This window comes from Mytilus galloprovincialis, chromosome 14, assembly GCF_965363235.1.
Source record: "Mytilus galloprovincialis chromosome 14, xbMytGall1.hap1.1, whole genome shotgun sequence".
Lineage (NCBI taxonomy): Eukaryota > Metazoa > Mollusca > Bivalvia > Mytilida > Mytilidae > Mytilus > Mytilus galloprovincialis.
In genome coordinates, this window is record NC_134851.1 from 20836164 (window position 1) to 20855529 (window position 19366).

Below are 19366 nucleotides of genomic sequence, written 5' to 3' on the forward strand. Positions count from 1 at the left end.
TTATGTACTGAAATGCATTTTGACAATCATTTCTATACCAAGATATTCAAAGTTCAAGAATATTTACTCAAATTACTCAATTATATAATTATTGCGTCAATAAATCAGTTTGACAGCTTTTGTAAAATAAATAAATTTGGATCGAACAAATAGTCATTAGCATGCATGTAGATATTTATTATATATCTGCTTTTTTCTCTTTTGTTAAGATTTGCACCGCATACAGTGGTTCATTGATTATAGAACACTGCGATTAAACGCTATAATAATTGATATTCCAGATATATACAAATACATTTACCCTACAATTGTGTCTTTAACAATTTAACATGCAGGAACACATTCCTTTGATAGCCTGTTTTGAATCCTGAGAAGTCATACTTTATAAAAGATGCCATAATGTTCTTTCAATATCTTTTTCTTCTCATTTTGACATGAGAAATAAGGCCTCTCTGTGGAAGGCTTGCACAATTTGTCTTGACATGCCTGATGGTGTGGGTTGATATTCCAGATATATAGAAATAGATTTACCCTAAAATATTGTCTTTAACAATACAACACGCAGGAAGACATTCCTACTCTGTGTTTAATCCTGTGAAATAGTACTTCGTAAAAGATGCCATAATGTTCTTTCAATATCTTTTTTCTTCTCATTTTGACATTAGAAATAAGGCCTCTCTGTGGAAGGCTTGCATAATTTGTCTTGACTTGCCATATGGTGTAGGTTGATATTTCAAATATGTGCAAATATATTTACCGTAAAATTTTGTCTTAAACAATACAACACGCGGGAACAAATTCCTAGTCTGTGTTTAATCCTGAAAAATAGTACTTTGCAAAAGATGCCATAATTTCCTTTCAGTATCTTTTTCTTGCAATTTTGACATGAGACATAAGACATCTCTGTGGAAGGCTCGCAGAATTTTTCATGACTTGCCATACGGTGTGGGTTCACATTTAAAAAAAGGAAAATGGAGAGCCGATGACCCCATTTATTTTAACGCAACAGGTTTTTGAAATAACTCGTAAATGTAAACAATGTAATATCCTTAAATATGTGCTTCATCTTCCTACATATGTTGATAGGGTTCATTTTGTCCCTAATTTACCTTACGTTGTGCTTTTTTTGCCTTCTTTTACTTGAAGTTGATATGTTTGTTGTTTTCTTCTACGAAATCTTTAGAATTGAAATTAATCTTATTACCGTACACTTTTCAAATTTTAGTTATCAAATTGAATTGAGTTGTTCTTCAATGAATGGACTCTGATGTCCGTTTAGGAGTTTGAATTAACATGAGCAACACGAAGAATTCCTCATGTAGAGCAGGATCTGCTTACCCATCCGAAACACCTGAGATCAAACCAGTTTTTGATTGGGTGTATGTTGATCAATCTTTACTTTACCATGTTTTCTATGCACAATTGTTTATCTGTTGGTCTTTTCTATTTTACCCCTGAGTTTGTCAGTTTATTTGAATTCACTAATGAGTTTGAATATCCCTTTGGTATCTTTCGCATCTCTTTGGGTATCGTCTCCATCTAATCCGTTTGTCCTTTTTGAACAATAAAACATATGTAAACTTTCTTTTTGGTGAGCATAATTATTGTAGAGTTATTCAATTGAAGCTTCCTTTCTTATCTTTATCGATAACGATTTCTGAACATGTGTATTTTACCAATGTGTATGAGTCCTCGCATTCAAGGTGCAAAGGGATTAATATTAAATGCAATAACTGGATTCCCAATCCAATATCAACACATACACTAAAATACTAAGTGGTAAGGCAGATCTCTATTTAGTAACATTTGTGTATACCCTGGTCTTGTTTGTTTACAGGAATGACACTTGGAGGACCAACTGTTGCCGCTTATCTGGATGACACGAATCAGTACCCAAAGCAAGTGATGATCAAAATAAAAATTAAAAATAAAGTCATATCCAATTCAAATACTGTACTGTAAAATTGTAAATTAACCTACATGTTACCTTATTGGTGTAGATTTGGGTTTGAAAAAAAAACACTATTCTGTGGATTCATTATTAAAATTTTCTTTAGGCTTTGTAAGCAGAAATTGGCAACACCACGAAATCAAAAATCCAGAAAAAAGCAAACAATTTTCAATTTACCAAAATTGATACCCACGAAAATAAATGAATCCACAGTATTAAGTATTGTGTTTCCAATAGATTTTTTATCAATCTTCTTAAAAATTCATGTGCTAGCCATACAATTAAGGTTATCTAGAAATTGTGTACTTTATTGTTAATCATTTTCTTGCACCAATCTAACCATTTGACTGACTGTTGTCAAAACTAAATATTTCTGCTGAACTAACAAGCTTGTCTTATAAATGGTGTGTGCCTAGTGTGTGCTCTTTGTTAATTTTTAATGTATACGAGTATCTGTGAAACTGCGATAGATCAAAAAGAAAGCAAGATGCCAAAAATTCTTTAAAATTATTGGTTTTTATATTATAATTATTATTTTTTTTCCTTTTTCGAAAACCTAACACTTTTGTCAATTTTGATTGTGACTATCAACGTTTTACCGTATTTGTATGTTACAGAGTATAACATTTTGTCCATTAATTTTTTTTTTTCAGAGCTAGGTAAGTTAATCTTTTGTTATTTAAATGATATAAAGACAGAATTACATCCTTAGTTTTAAACCGTCATCGTATTTTGAAGACTTCTATTTCTACAAGATTTATAAGTTAGGAGTTTTAATGACAATTCTGTATTAATAATCACCGTGATTGATTTTATTAAAAGTACGCCAAAACCTTCGCTAATGTAGATATTTATTTAACTCTATGGGTGTTGATTTAGCATTGCATTCATAAAAAAGGTTCATTATGATACTCTTGAAAAGAAAGTGTGCACAAAATACATCAAATACAAATTATATTGTTCGTTTCAGAATCTAACGGATTTTATTACGCAGGATGAGAACTGATTCTTAAAAGTACCCAGAATATAAATGTAAAGTTATAAAGAATCGGTGATCAAACTAATTGTTCTAAAAATTGCGAATTTCATACAACTGGTAAATGGTAATAGAAAATTTGTAATTGTCTTGGCATGAATTGTCTTTGGTTAATATCAAGCTTCTTCGATACATTTTATATTTTTCTTATTTGATCGATAGAATAAGCACGAATGAAACTTAATTAGACTCTTGTTTTCTATCTATATTCCTAACTTTTATCATTTTCTCTTTATTTAGGTTAGACCATGTCTTAGGTACTGCCGGTCAAGCTGTCGGAATCCGAGGTACATACGACGATGACTTCATCGATAGATTAAATCACAAATATACTGTGATGCTATTAGTGATATTTACGGTAATAGTGAGTACAAGTCAATATGTCGGCGATCCAATAGAATGTTGGTGTCCGACAGACTTTACGGAAAATCGAGTCGATTATACAAATTTCGTATGCTGGGTTTCGAATACTTATTATATTCCCATGCAGAATCAAATCCCTGCTCAGTACGACCAACGTAGAGAACAGGAACTTACATATTATCAATGGGTTCCACTTATTCTTCTTGTATGCTCAATGTTTTATAAGGTTCCGAGATTAATATACAAAGTTCTTAATTCATATTCCGGGATCAGCATAGATAAAATTAACGGGATGGCACGTGATACACAATACCTTGCACCGGAGGATCGGGAAAAGAAATTGAAGCATATATCCAAATACATGGGACAGTGGTTGAAATCTGCCTCACCACATAGGGCCGGTCTTTGTCCGAACCTGCGTACGCAGATAGGAAACGTCTGTTTCTTTCTTTGCGGACGTCATTTTGGAAATTATCTAACAACAGTGGCTATGGTATACAAGATATTATTTTTGGTAAACTCGATTGTAATGATGTATTTGATGAATTCATTTATGGGATCAAAATACAGTGTATACGGATTTGAAGTTCTAAATTCGCTCTATGAAGGAGAAGATTGGACCTATTCTCCTAGATTCCCACGTGTTACTCTCTGTGATTTCGAAATTCGTCAGATGACAAATTTACAACGATGGACTGTACAATGTGTGCTTCCTGTTAATCTTTTCAACGAAAAAATATTTATATTTCTGTGGTTTTGGATGGTTTTTATTGCCATTGCAAATGGTTTCGGTTGTTTGACTAATCTCTATGGATACCTTTTGCCTCATCATCGGCGTTCATACATACGAAAGTATCTTAAAATCAACGATCTTCACAAAAAGACTGATTCTGATAGACGAATCAGAGCAGACTTTGTAAAGGACTTCTTGAAACAGGATGGTATTTTCGTATTACGTCAAATAAGTAACAATGCCAATGACGTAATAGCTTCAGAGGTCATCAGATATTTATACCGAGATTTCTTAGAAAAATATAAACAAAGCGCAGACGATAACAGTAACATTGAAAATGCAGATTCAGTGTGATTTAATCAAATTTACTAGATAAAAACGAAATTGATTTCACGTGATATAACTAAGTGAGAAATATCTCACTAACAGAATGCCGTCCCGTTTAAGAGTATGTCCGGTGACTTGACTCATACGATTGTGCCTTATAAGATGCATGTACAATAACATTCATAAAAATAAGAGTGTTGAATTGGTATGATATGGTGCACTCCAATGAATGGGACCAGATTCCAACCGCTTTGAAGCAAAATAATATTTGGAGGAAAAAGATTAGTCTGCGTTTTGTTTGCTCATATATTTGTTTATCTCTTCCTTTTTAATTATTTTATGTTCATAACAGTTTAGTTTTTATTTTTAATTATGGGCAATTAGGGGGAATTCATTATTGGTTGAACTATCTTAGTTCCAGGTATTTAATCACAGACATGATCAATGCCAAAACATTGTTGCAGCAATTAAATTATGCATCATTGAAAAATGTTCATGAGTAGAAAGATAGCAGCATGACTTATATTCTATGATAAACATTCACCCATTTCATTTAAAATGATACAGAGTAGTTGATTTAACTATTGTGCCAAAACAAATTCATACTGATATTGCATCTCAAATCAGAGATTAGTAATTAGCATAAAATTTATATATCAACATGAAAATTTCCTTAGCTCAAGTACAGCCGAAGCGAGTAAAATATAATACTATTGTGAAACAAGGCTTGATCACGTATATGGCACTTGAATATACATGTAGTAAACGTTAAGTTGGTGAACATAATTTTAGAAACCAAGGCTCCACTCCAAAATTTCAGTAGTAATTGAGTGTCCCTTGAGTCGGAATATCATGCTCAGTATATTTAGACAATGGCATGAAATTGTTAAGAAATTGCTCATTGAATATTATGACATCCGTCTTAATATGGAATAGAAACATGCAAGTTTATCCAAAAACCAACCATTGAAGTAATGATATAAGTACAACGATTAATGTATGTACTGTATACATGCTTACGTACATTGCTATTCCATTTTTGTTCTATATATAAATATATTGGTTTTGTTTTTAATACATGTAGTTAGAAAATAAGGTTGTGAACTAGATTTTGATTGAATGGATCAGTGTTTATGTGTGTCCCCAGATATATGTGCTATACTGTATTGCCAAAAATATTTTTCATTGTTTCATCATGTGATGATTTCATTATACATATAACATTCAATATCGTGTTTGCTATTTTTAAACAGTTCAATATCAAATGAGTATTATATGCCATTATAGCTAAGACATCGAAATCAATCATTTACTACAAAACCTTTTAGTGTAATCGAAGTTCTGTTTAAGTGACTACTTCATAAATATTGATGCCTTAGAACAATTATGCAGTTATCAATAGTTTTCCTTTTTAATATGTATACAGGTTAGAACAGACATTTGGTTTTCCCCTTTTGAATAGTTTTATACTACTTATTGTTGGGGCCATTTAAAGCTTAATGTTCGTTATGAGCTAAGGCTCCGTGTTAAAGACCGTACTTTGACCTATAATGGTTTACTTGTGTGACTTGGATGGAGAGTTATCTCATTGGCACTCATACCATATCTTCTTATATCTATCAAATTCCGAATGCAGATCTGTCATAGAAACTACGAGTGTATTCTGATAATAACTATAAGATAGCGATCAGTTTTTCTAAATTACATAAAGTTGTAGAAAAATATGTTTTCACCACTAATTTTTGGCTTTGTGCAATTAGGGTGCTGCCTCTTTGGCGTTATACTCGACCCCACATTGTCTTTAAATAGTATCTACCATCTAGAAAGACTCGTTTGAGTGCTTTGAAATTTAATCAAGAAAACACTCTTGGCGAGAGAAAAAAGAACGCAACTCTAACTGGCTAGAGATATACAATAGTATATGTAATTAGTTTTATTCCTTGTCTCATGTGTAAAGAATGTTTAGAAATTGGGTGGGTTTTATTTTTTAATTTCTAAGTCTTCATATGTTGAAATTTGCGTAAAGTCTACACATATCTATAGTTTAAGTTTGCACCGTTTTTTATTGTAGATATTTCCATGGTAGATGTCATCTTGATTTTTAAGCTTTAAAAATTGTTAGACAATGCATGTTACTTCAGGGGATGTATTGAACTTTTTTAAAACATCAAACATGTAACACAATATCAAACGTATGCAGTGCATTTCTATTCTGACGTAAAGCGAACGAAATTATAAATGCATAAAGGTATCGAACAAGTGAACTAGAAAAAAGCGTAATTTTCAAAATAAATTGTACTTCACGCTGTTTAAGTCGTCAATAAGTAACAATGAATTTTGTTTGGCTATAGATATCGGTTAATGTCTTATAAAACGCTATAATAACATTAAAATGCTTTTAGCCTGATTCTTTACAACAATATTTTCATTTGGGTTTGATCGACAAACATGGAGAGAAATGCAGAATAGGATATACTTTTTTGTTCTCAATTTTTCTGGAGAATGATTAATTAAAGCGTTAATTATGTCTAATATTCAATTGGATTTTAAAAACATAAACCATAATTTTCGTTTGTTTAAAGACGTATTCAATCTTTTGGTACGCTTTTTCTTTTTTTTTCTTTTTATATCCCAACACTATTTTTAGTCTTAGACATTCCAGAATCCTAACTAGTTACATCAAACACTTTATTATGGACTGTCATTCGCTATGTTGATGGGAGACAGGTGAATTTTGAAAATAGATATTATGTCATTGTAAAATTTGCCCAACAATATCCTGGATTAAATTGTGTACAAAAGTGAAATCCGTTATCGCAAGAAATAATAAAGTCAGAGCGGCAACCTATCAATATGAATATTCCGTCCACACGAAATCCTGTAGGTCCCTCATAAAAGCAATAGGTTGTCCTCTTACAAACTACTTCATGCATATTTGTAGTAAAACATTATTACAAAAAAAAAAATATAAGAGGAAATAGTTATTGTCTTTTTTTTTGCCAGTGTTATTTGTTATCGGTACGGTGTCCTTTGTTACAATAATAAGTTTTATATATGGTTAAGACTTCATCCTCATTAGTCGGGAATATTAAGTAAAAATCACATACTAGGTGGTGTATCTGAAAAATACCCACAATGAAGATGAATTTTTTTCTTATCTTTTTACTATGGTGATAAACCAATACGATTTTTCAACTTTTTGTAAATTTTAAAAAGGGTAAAATGAATGTACAGATTGGTTGTTTTTCGGCACAGATGTAATGCATTGGCTGTTTGAGAATATATAATATGTATATTCTTTAAGAGATTGACAGTTTTCATTTCAACAGCATTTTAACTGAAGGGCATAACAAACCATTCTGGTTAGTGCAATTGGCATTTAACTCAATTGTCTCCTTTCTGGTGTCGTTTATGTTTTTCCGTTTTGATTGTTGTTTTTTTTTTGTTTAACTTTTATATATCATTCCCCAAGATTTTATATTTATGTCCGCTTTATTTATAGATCTTTGCGTTATATGTATTGTTTATAGTTGTTTAATTATTTTATTAACAAATATTATTTATACAGATGTTTAGTTTTTTGTCAGTATTTTATTGTTATATTTTTTTTATTTATAACAGTTGAAGTATCGCTCTGTGATTAGTTCATTTTGTTGATACATCTAATAGAGGCTACTGGTTTATATGTACCAGAAAATGTAATGGTCGAATCATGATTGGCATATGTTTTTGTGGCGACACAAAATAAAAGATATGTTTTCTTTGCCATGTGAGCATGCAATATATATCTTACAAAAAAAAATCATAATATAAACATTTACCAATGCACACACCGTAAGAAATTCCGATAATAATATAGTTTGCGAAACCATGAAATTAGAAATCCACGACATACAAGTTTGCTTTTATCTACGAAATTTGGTACACACGAAAGTAAATGAGTCCATAGTATTAAGTAAATGTTTCAGATAATAATGGTGGGGTCATAACCTGACAGCTTAGAAGTTAACTCTATATATTTGGACCAAACAACGAGAAAAAAAGTTTAATTGCAGACCAGACCTTAATCTGCTCAAGCCCAAGGACCAGTTAGCTTTGAAGTTGAACTTGTGTAGCTTTTGGATTAGTCAGATTAGAAAAAAATGTCTGGTCATCAAGTTAACTCTCTATACAGGTTATGACTGCACCCATCTGTATATGTATTGTTGAATATTAACATTGTCGTTTCAGAATATAAAGGGCTATGGGTAATTTCTTTTACCCCAAAATGAAAATAACGTCGAGACATTGGTTGAATTAAAATTGTTTTAATGTTTTCAACCAATCACGACGTTTTGGTGTACACTTTTGAAAATATAACCAAGAGTGCATTAGATTCTGCAATGGCGAATTATAGCAAGACCTGATCCGAATCTGTGATAGTTATATGATTCATTGTATTTTCTGAACATTGTATATAGACTTTTGTTTTTATTGTAAAATATGCGCAAAAAAAGGAAAATCAAAATTTAAAAAACTTTCAACTTATTGTGTTTTGTATGGACAGTAGCTAATTTTGTCAAGTCTACAAAATTAATTTTTCATGTAACCGACTTTTGAATCCGGAGTTTATATTTTTTAGACCGGTTACCCTCTCTGTGGAAGGACACCTTTATACATGGTCAAGTAATAGCAACTCAAAGAAGTTCAATCAAGCTTTTGATTGGTACAATTCAGATGGTCAATTAACTATTTTATGTTTTCTATACACGACATAACTTTTGGAAAACAGTTAACTTTCCCCAAAAAACTCACCGATTATATGTTTGAATTTCCTTATTCGGGGGTTATCTTACATGACTAATTACTATGCAGTCCAACCACCATCTTGGAAAATTAGAAAATCCGGAGTTAAAAGTTGGTAGTCTTTTGGCAAATGGAAACAATTTGAATTAAAGTGTGTAATAACAGTGTTAATTTGGTAATTGACAAACACATTAGAGCCAATAATTAACTATAAAAAAAATGTACACACCACAAGGGAACGAGTTTGTGTTCAAGTGTGTAATTACAGTATCAAATCTAAAATTGATAAATACATTATTGCCAATATCCCACTATAAAAAATTTTCACAATGTTTTTACCAATATTATATCTTGTCAATGCAATATCTTTTTCAAGAAACATTAGCCTCTATCGTTTATTTATGTGTGCAACTTGGTATTTTATTTACATCATGCATGTACATGTCTTAAAGTAATATGCTCTATAAAAAATAATATTGTGTTTATTATCATACGTAATGTAGGTTTTGTTTTGATGTGGGAGTTGTTAACTAAATACTACAGATATCATTTGAAGCTTTTGAGTGATAAGATATGATAATGTATTTCATCTTAAAACACATTTTGTTTCATCTAGAAGGGAAACATTTTATCATTATCTAAAGGTTTCACACTGCATATAGATTTTTAATTATATTTGTACAAGCAACGCAGAGAAAAATACAAGTGTTCATAAACTTCGGCAAAATAATTATAGGTAACAAAAAATATAGATTTGAAAATACTATAATTCAATCCCCATTTTGATCCTCAATCTTCCTGAAGAACATATTGTAATTAGTAACACATTTGTTTGAACAGCTTCACGTGTGTTTTTTTTTTTCCTTGCATAAACTAATTCTGATCTCAAAGAAAACAGTAAATGATTCATAATTGTAAATATATCATTTAAATGTATATTAATATCTTCTAAAAGTAATGACTTTTCTTAAAAAAAACAGGTTTTTTTTCAATTACTCTAAAATACTTTCAGAGGTGTCAGAAAAGTCTGTTTTACAAAACAAAAATCATAATATATATAATATCCGTCATCAATTTGTATCAACTACAAGGAGAAATGATAAAAAGTTCATATAAGGAGGGTTTGGATTGTGGTTAATTCAAGAATTTTACATTTTAAAGGAGTGAAATGATTCCAAAGAACCTGCTACAAGTAAGATTGTTGAAAAAGATTGATGGAAAGAGTATGATGATTTCGGTCTAGCTATGCGTCGGAGATACTCTTTTTATAATATACTTATAAGTTTAAGAAAAGAAAGTAAACCGTGTTTAGACTTTTATAAATCTCCTGTTTGTTGCAGAAGAAGTCTTCGGCTGTTGTCTACTCTATGGTCGGGTTGTTGTCGCTTTGACACATTCTCTATTTCCTTTCTCAATTTTATTAAAAAAAGATATGTTGTAATAAAATTCTTGTATACTTCAAAGGAAAAAATGCTCTATTGACTATACATGTGGTCTGTGCCAGGCGTCCTCCATTCACGGTTTCAATGATCTTGTGTAATACTTGAAGGAAATATTACCCACATTACCTCTGTTACTCTGTATATGTTAAACTAAAAAGTCAGTTCTTTTATTTGAATTTCAAAAATTCGGAAAATACGCTTTTTTTTCTTTTTCTTTTCTGTTTTTAAATTCGAAATTGCTTGTTTTTGTCATCATTTGTAGATTAGAAAATATACTAAAATAATTTCATTTGTGATTTACTTACTGCGGAATGACTATATGAGTGTGTTTCAAAGCTGTAGATACAATGCCAAAAGTTTATGATCGTGTTGAAATATTTTTAGACTTAATATACATTCACATGTAGACTATGCAATATGGTGTAAATAATAATTATCAATATTTATTCATTATTTTTTCAATCATAATGTAAATAAAATTCATTAATTTTGTAATGGTGTCTTGTTATTGTTTTAATTGCCTTATATTTTTTAGACAACAAAAGAGACATAATATAACAATAACAACAAAAGAGACTGAAACAACAACAAATTAAAGAGAAATTCAACAACTACAAAACATTACTATGCAATAACAACAACAACCTAAGAGACAAAATAGAACAACACAAGATACACAATTAAACATAAAAAAAGACAAATTACAAAACAACAATAACAAAGAAGCTCAGACGTTTTTTTTCTGTTATGAATAAAACAACATTTGAAGTTTACTTAATAAGACAACAACAAACAATTATCAGTGACAATCGAATCAAAAATCTAAAAGACTAAATAAAGTATACGACGTTCAAGAGCATTTATGACTCAAATGTCTGAAAGGTTTTGCCAAATACAAACAAACATAATCTGTTTTGGAGGAGAAAACCCTTAGTATTTTGAATTCAAAGTTTTGTTAACTTATTTGCAGGTAATCTATAAAATATGACCATATCATTGATAAGTTATGTAAACATAGAAGTTCTGGCACAATACTGGTTTGCAAAAAGGTTTGGAGTTGTTTTGCAAGCTCTTCTCACATGTTTTACTACCTTTGATACCAATTTTGCTAGTTTCCAGATCGATTGTGCAGCTATGTGGCTGGATTGCAACTCTTGTTCTGAAGTTAAATCAATGGTACACACTTTACAGAAGGTTGCCTTCAGCAACAAAATTGGTTCTCATTTTCCGTAGTTATAGTAGTTTGATATAAGTTTACCTGATGTAATCTAACAAAATGACCAGCTGATCTGCAAGGTGTTCCTTCATCTTTACAATATACATCATGTGATGAATTACAGATTAACCTAAACAATTCAAACGGAATAATGAAATGTAGTTGAACAACGCAGACATAGGTGACATTATGCCATAAGAAATTGGTTCAAATTGCACTCAGTATAAGTAAAAATAAAAAAAAACTACCAGACATGTGAATGTCTAAAAAAAGCAACAGTAGCATACCTCTGTATAAAAGTGATGAATCGAATAAGAGAAGACAAATCCGGGTTAGAAAATGAAACAGAGGAAAATATATTTTAAAACATGTGATAGGGAGGATGTATATGTAGCAATGTCGAATTCAAAATTCAAAATTTATATTTGTTTAAAAGTCTTTCTCAATTTGCAGATTTTTCATAATAATAAAACCGTTTCAAAATCAGTAATACACATATTCACACGGGTACGCCTTTAAAGAACCATTCTTAATTTAAACTGATCTGGATTAATACCTTAACCAAACAAGATTTGGTTAACCAGTTATTTAATAATTGTGCTATGTCTTTACTGACAAAAGGGATTAAAATCATGTATTTTAAAAATAATCTAGAGTCAGAATCGTACTATCTTTTTTAATGAAACAGTGTGTATACAGATAAAGATATTAGTAATTAAATTAAGCATTGTGTTGGTCTGTAACTTGATATTGAGTTTGGGATTAAATATTATTAAATACCAAATATGGACACCCAGCGAAAAATAACTATAATCAAACTGCAAGAACGTCTTTTATTAACATGTTGTGTGTGTGGTTTTTTTAGGGGATTTTTCATGTATCATAGTCATTTCTCAATAATTTTCCTTCCTCAGCAGTGCTAAGAGCCGACATAGGGCCGACATAGAGCAGTAATAAAGAAAAAAATTACTAAACGTAGCCTTAAAAAATTAAACATTTACAAAAGAGCTTGCAATGTGACTTTGTCATAAGCAGCAGCATAGTTTTTGCAAAATTTATATGAAAATGTAAGCCTAAACAAGTGTTTAATTCGGAAGCAGTAGATATAGGGCATCTTATAATCTTGGAGTTCACAAAAAATCAAAGAATGAAAAAAAACTTTTTAGCGTTTTCTTTCCACTGATCTGTTAGGCGAATTTGAATTATATATACATCATACAATGCGTGGTTCTGCTGTGCTGATTTTGTGTGCTGAGGTTGTTTTACGTGTTCGTTTTTATTCTGTTTTGACATGTCTATCAATTATATGGTCATTTTTTTTTTATGAATTTACTGTTTGCAAAAGTATGAATTATTCTAAATACTAAGGAATTTCTTATCCCAGGCAGATAACATTAGCTGTATTTGATTTTCTTATCCAAGGCATAGATTACCTTAGCCGTATTTGGCACAACTTTTTGGAATTTTGGATCCTCAATGCTCTTCAACTTGGTACTTGTTTGGCTTTATAAATATTTTGATATGAGCGTCAATGATGAGTCTTATGTAGACGAAACGCGCGTCTGGCGTACTAAATTATAATCCTGGTACCTTTGATAACTATTTAAAACACTGGGTCGATGCCACTGCTGGTGGACGTTTCTTCCCCGAGGGTATCACCAGCTCAGTAGTCAACATTTCGGTGTTGACATGAATATCAATAATGTGGTCATTTTTATAAATTTCCGGTTTACAAAACTTTGAATTTTACGAAAAATTAAGGATTTTCTTATCCAAGGCATAGATTACCTTAGCCGTATTTGGCACAACTTTTTGGAATTTTGGATCCTCAATGCACTTCAACTTTTAACTTTTTGGGTTTATAAATATTTTGATATGAGCGTCATTGGTGAGTCTTATGTAGACGAAACACGCGTCTGGCGTATTAAATTATAAGCCTGGTACCTTAAATAACTATTAGCATGTCGTAATAATCTATTGTATTGTTAATTTGTGTATTTCTCTACCCTGAATATTTTTTCATTTATTTATATTGTAGTACTTTCATGTGATGTTATCATTTTAGTGTTATATTTAACATTGCCATGAAAGCGGGTGGTTTGGGTAGCCACAAAATCTGGTTCAACCCACAATGTTTTCTTAAAATGTCCTGTACCATGTCAGAAAAATGGTAGTTGTGTTGCATTTTCGTTTGCTTTTTTGTTGCCCATAACTAGTATTTCTGTTTCGTAGTTCCCATTAATTATTGATGTGTTTCCCTCAGTTTTAGTTTGTAACCCGGATTTGTTTTCTCTCATTCGATTTATTACGTTCGAACAGCGGTATACTACTGTTGCCCTTATTTTCACACAGAGAATATGAGCCCATATCCCCTGTAATATCAATTAAAACATATTAGAGTGTCCGAATTTCAATATTAATTATAAGTCTGAAATTCGCTTTTTGTTCACTGCAGGGAATGTAGGCTATCATACTCTGTCAAAGAAGACTATCAAATTGCCCGATTAACTGGTTTAATATCATAATCAATTTGAATATCATTCCATTGGGTACATTCATGTTTACAAATTCAATTAAATGGATAACATGCAATATTAAAAAGAATATCGACGGATATAAGATGAAAGGATTTTGATGAGTTTATATACATAATCTAGTTCATCAAAAGTAGAACCCTTTTTCCTTCAATAGTTTACACATGTTCAATAAATTTTCTTGAGACATTTGTGTAGCAATTAAAATAAGATTACAAGACATTAGAAATACCATTTTCATTTTCTTTCATAGTGTGTCTCTATATACGTAGTGGTGCATGAGAGGTTCGATCTGGTTGAAATAAAAGTAAGTGAATTGTATTTACATACAATCAGTACATATAAGCATACACCATACAAACAAAAACATAAAACAATTCACCAAAATTATCAACAAAATCCAAAGCAAATATAAATCGTAGACAAAAATTAGAAAGGAAGCAAATAAATCAGGCCATCAGTAACAGAATTAGCAGTAAAAAAACTTCATAAATTAAAATAAGCCAGAGTAACAAACTAAAACACAGTGTTATACATTTACAAAATATAAAGGTGTTAGACCACCAGTTACGCCCTCCAATTTAGAACGTTCTATGTAAAATTAGCCCTACTCTGTTACAAAATAGTGCATTTGGTGTCCATGTTTACTTAAAGTAATCAACAAATATACAGAAATGAAACATTTTATGAAAGAGAAACATTTAAACCATTTTGAGCCAAAATTACCTTGTCTATGAGTATGCATTAAAATATCAGGATGAATGAGCTGCATTGTATACTAAGTTCAGATTTGCCAGAAACCAGGAGTTATTTTGGTATTACCTGTGTTCCTAATGTCAGACTTTTCTTATAAGACTTTAAAGGTAGGTTGAAACTTGGCATGTAGAAAGCTGATGCATGTACAATTCAGGATATTCCTGGTTTATTTTAAGTTAAACGTAAGGTAACATATTTAGAAATATGTGAAAATTGCATAATTTGGTTGAATAGATAGGGATTTTGAATTGGTGGTCTGACACCTAAACGCAACCGAAACCGTTACTATATGTATGTTTTACTATTCTCGCGCATGACGTGTACATTGGCAGAATATGTTTGCTTGCAATAAAAGGACACTCAGAAATATCATAACCAAAACGTACTTATCTTTGACACGCACTGTATACATTAAATATACTTTTATATATGGAGTTTCTCTGTTCGTATTGTTGTGCGTTTGTTTTTCTACATTGGCTCGAGGTATAGGGGGAGGGTTGAGATCTAAAAAAAAAAACATGTTTAACCCCGTCGCAATTTTGCGCCTGTCCCATGTCAGGAGCCTCTGGCTTTTGTTAGTCTGGTATAATTTTTAACTTTAGTTTCGTTTGTATAATTCGGAGTTTAGTATGACGTCCATTAACACTGAACTAGCATGTATATTTGTTAAGGGGCCAGCTGAAGGACGCCTCCGGGTGCGGGAGTTTCTTGCTACATTGAACACCCATTGGTGTCCTTCGGCTGTTGTCTGCTCTATGGTCGGGTTGTTGTCGCTTTGACACATTCCACATTTCCATTCTCATTTTTATTTTAATCGATGATGGCTCTTAAACGTTACAAAAGACTTAATTATGTGAAGCTTGCATTTGAGATGCTTCAATCTTTGCCGGTGACCAATAATTTTGCAATATCATACATGACTCCCTTCACTGACGTCACTATTTGCACCCTGACCTGTAATATGTCTGCCTGATGTAATAATTATGTTTTATTTACACATTTTACTTACAGCAATGCCACTTCAAAGAGATTTAAATCAAGATATAGCGTAACCAATTTAAGTTTATCAGATTCAATCAGGCATATGCCATGATAATTACTGATTGTTTTGTGGTAATTAAGACAAGGTTAACTGAGCATTGAGATGATATTTAGGTCAAACAGGCAAACATATTGTTTACGGGTGTACGTATTTCATCTGCGACAACTGTATTTTTACAGATTAAGGTTAAGTACTAAAACTGTGGCAAACACTTGAACTCGGATATCAGCAAGTTAGACCGATTTGTCGGACGTTAGGCATCTCCTGTTATGCATGCATCTTCTGCAAAGCAAATCCGCCACTTTTTTTTATCATTATTCTCTATTGTTTATTTCGATTGCCCTTTTTTCTGCACATTTTTTATCATTATTTATTCTGTAAACCTCATCCAGACTCTATGATATACTATCTGTAAACCCCATCCAGACTCTATGATATACTATTCTGAAAACCCCATCCAGACTCTATGATATACTATTCTGTAAACCCCATCCAGACTCTATGATATACTATGTAAACCCCATCCAGACTCTATGATATACTATCTGTAAACCCCATCCAGACTCTATGATATACTATTCTGTAAACCCCATCCAGACTCTATGATATACTATTCTGTAAACCCCATCCAGACTCTATGATATACTATGTAAACCCCATCCAGACTCTATGATATACTATGTAAACCCCATCCAGACTCTATGATATACTATGTAAAACCCATCGAGACTCTATGATATACTATTATTGTACTATTAAAGAGAAAACTTATAACCGACAGGCACATCTTTGAAATGATCCTTTGACATGAAGATGAGAAGATTGAGAACTAACAAACACGTAAGTCTATATGTCCATGTCCAAAGCCACTGTCCTGTAGCTATAGTATCAAGAAACTTAAGTTTTCTTAAAATACCAAATGGTTATCATGCATGTTTTAAAGTCTCATGGTATTGTTGCAATGTAAATAAATGTGCTGGTTTTTTTCTCATTTAAGTTGTTTCACAGTTTGTCAATCTGCATGGGTTATTTATTTGCTTACTATACGGGAGTTTGGCTTTTTCAGAGCATACAGCGACTAGAAACTGTTCACATCTTTTCAGTTGGTCTTTTGGAATAGTTGACCAATAGCCAAAAAAGTGTTTAAACTTTGTTCTCAATATTCTCATGTTTAAGAAAACAGTTGATAAATAAGATTCCTATCAAAGTTCTGCATTTTAGATTTGAGTATTTACAAAATTAAACTTTTATGAACAAATACGTAAATATTCAAATTTTTTTACATGTAGAAATACCCACATCCGCGACACAATGACAAGCAAACCACAAAATCATGAGAAGTTGCTACCCACAAACCCCTTACCCATAAAACATGATACGTTACAAATGTATTACTAAACTAAATGATAGATGAATTTGCTACAACTCTACTGTTTATAAGTATTGGAATTTCTTCAGCAGTTTACGACATATAAAAAAGAAGATGTGGTATAATTGCCAATAACAAAAATTATCCACCAAAATTTAAATGAGGTGGTTGTAAGCAATTATAAGCCACTGTACAGCTTTCAACAACGAAAAACCCATGTATGTTACCATTAGCATATATTGTGTGTAAAAGAATGGGGACGAAAGATACCAAAGGGACAGTCAAACTCATAAATCTAAAACAAACTGACAACGCCATGGCTAAAAGTGAAAAAGACAAACAGAAAAACAATAGTACACATGACACAACATAGAAAACTAAAGAATAAACAACACGAACCCCACCAAAAACTAGGGATGATCTCAGGTGCTCCGGAAGGGTAAGCAGATCCTGCTCCACATGTGGCACCCGTCGTGTTGCTTATGTGATTACAAATCCAGTAAATAGTCTAATTCGATAGGTCACATTCATGAAAGGGAAGGGGATTGTAGTTACGACGTAAGGAACATATCCGATATCATTTGTGAAACGGTTATTCCATAACGGTCAACCAACTCGTGATGGCGTCCGTAAAATTTACGATGTAACTGGTACATCGATGGCTAAGTGGTTCAGATATTTGAACTATAGTGATCTTTCCTGCTGCTAAGACTTTCTCCACCAATCTAAATGATTTATTGAGTAATTATGAATAAACTAAATAAATCCATAATTATACATTGCGCTGACAAATACACTCATAAAATATGCAGTCTTTGTAGAATAGAGAAACGAAACGTGGATTTTTCAAAGAGACAACAATCAGACTAAAGAACATAAAACACCACAGTCACCAATGGTTCATCTGCGCAGCGAAAAAATCCCGTAGCCTGAGTCAAGCTTCAGTTGGAACCCTAAACAATAATATATACTAGTTCATCGAAATGAACTTAACTCTTAAACATGCAAATAAACCAAAATTAAGAAAAAAGACAAGAATACCAAAGGTTAGAGGTTCCTCACGAGCGCAAACATTCGGCGTAGATAAACATGTTTGGCGCGATATCAACCCTCCCCTAAAATATGTAGCCAGTGAGGAATAACACACGCACACACACACACACACACCAGTTCAGTAAATCTTATTAGTTATTGGGCTTAATTAAAGATGACATTTTATTTTCCCATCGTTTAAGCGTACAATTTGGGTTATTTTGTGCCTAGTGCGATTTTAGGTATGTTGGAGTCTGTTATCGTTTTCTATAAAGGCAAATCAGTCGGACAATTTCGTGAAAGTGAAATTGAAGTTCCACTAAATAATATAAACCCACACAACAGTTTCGTATTAAACCAGTGCTAATGTTTTCAGAGACAAGCAAGACTAATCAACAGTTTTATCGAATGTGTGTAAAGGTTATACATATATATATTAAGATCTAATTAAAATTTTGAATATTATTTTTCTATGTATACCTATTGATTTTGTTATCAGCAAATTGAAAACATACCAGATATAACACATGCGTACTTTCACGATGCCACAATCTTTCTATACATTGTACCTATTATAGTTTGGCATTGCACGAGATCATTTTTTCTCTGACCATTGCCATAAATGGGATATTTACTCTAAATTCATGAGATGTTGGATGTGTACTGATTGATATTTCAGTCTTATTCAAATTATTCTTTAAGTATTTGTTATTGGCTTTCAGCTAGCTGTCAGTAATTGCAAGTACTCTCTGATTTGTTTTTTGTCTATTTTGTTTTCAT

At 31.8% G+C, this 19366-nt stretch overlaps 1 protein-coding gene across 2 annotated transcripts in view; it reads left to right on the top strand.

Annotated features, from left to right (window-relative positions):
- Nucleotides 1-11132, top strand: part of LOC143059537 (innexin unc-9-like) — a 50309-nt gene extending 39177 nt beyond the window's left edge. The window contains exons 2-3 of one of the 2 annotated variants that reach the window (XM_076233054.1): nt 1838-1898; nt 3228-11132. In XM_076233054.1, the coding sequence (XP_076089169.1) occupies nt 1840-1898; nt 3228-4437 (1269 nt within the window). In that variant the 5' untranslated portion in view covers nt 1838-1839 and the 3' untranslated portion in view covers nt 4438-11132. The remainder of the gene's footprint in view (nt 1-1837; nt 1899-3227) is intronic. The other variant, XM_076233055.1, reaches the window with a different exon arrangement.
- Nucleotides 11133-19366: the final 8234 nt, after the last annotated feature.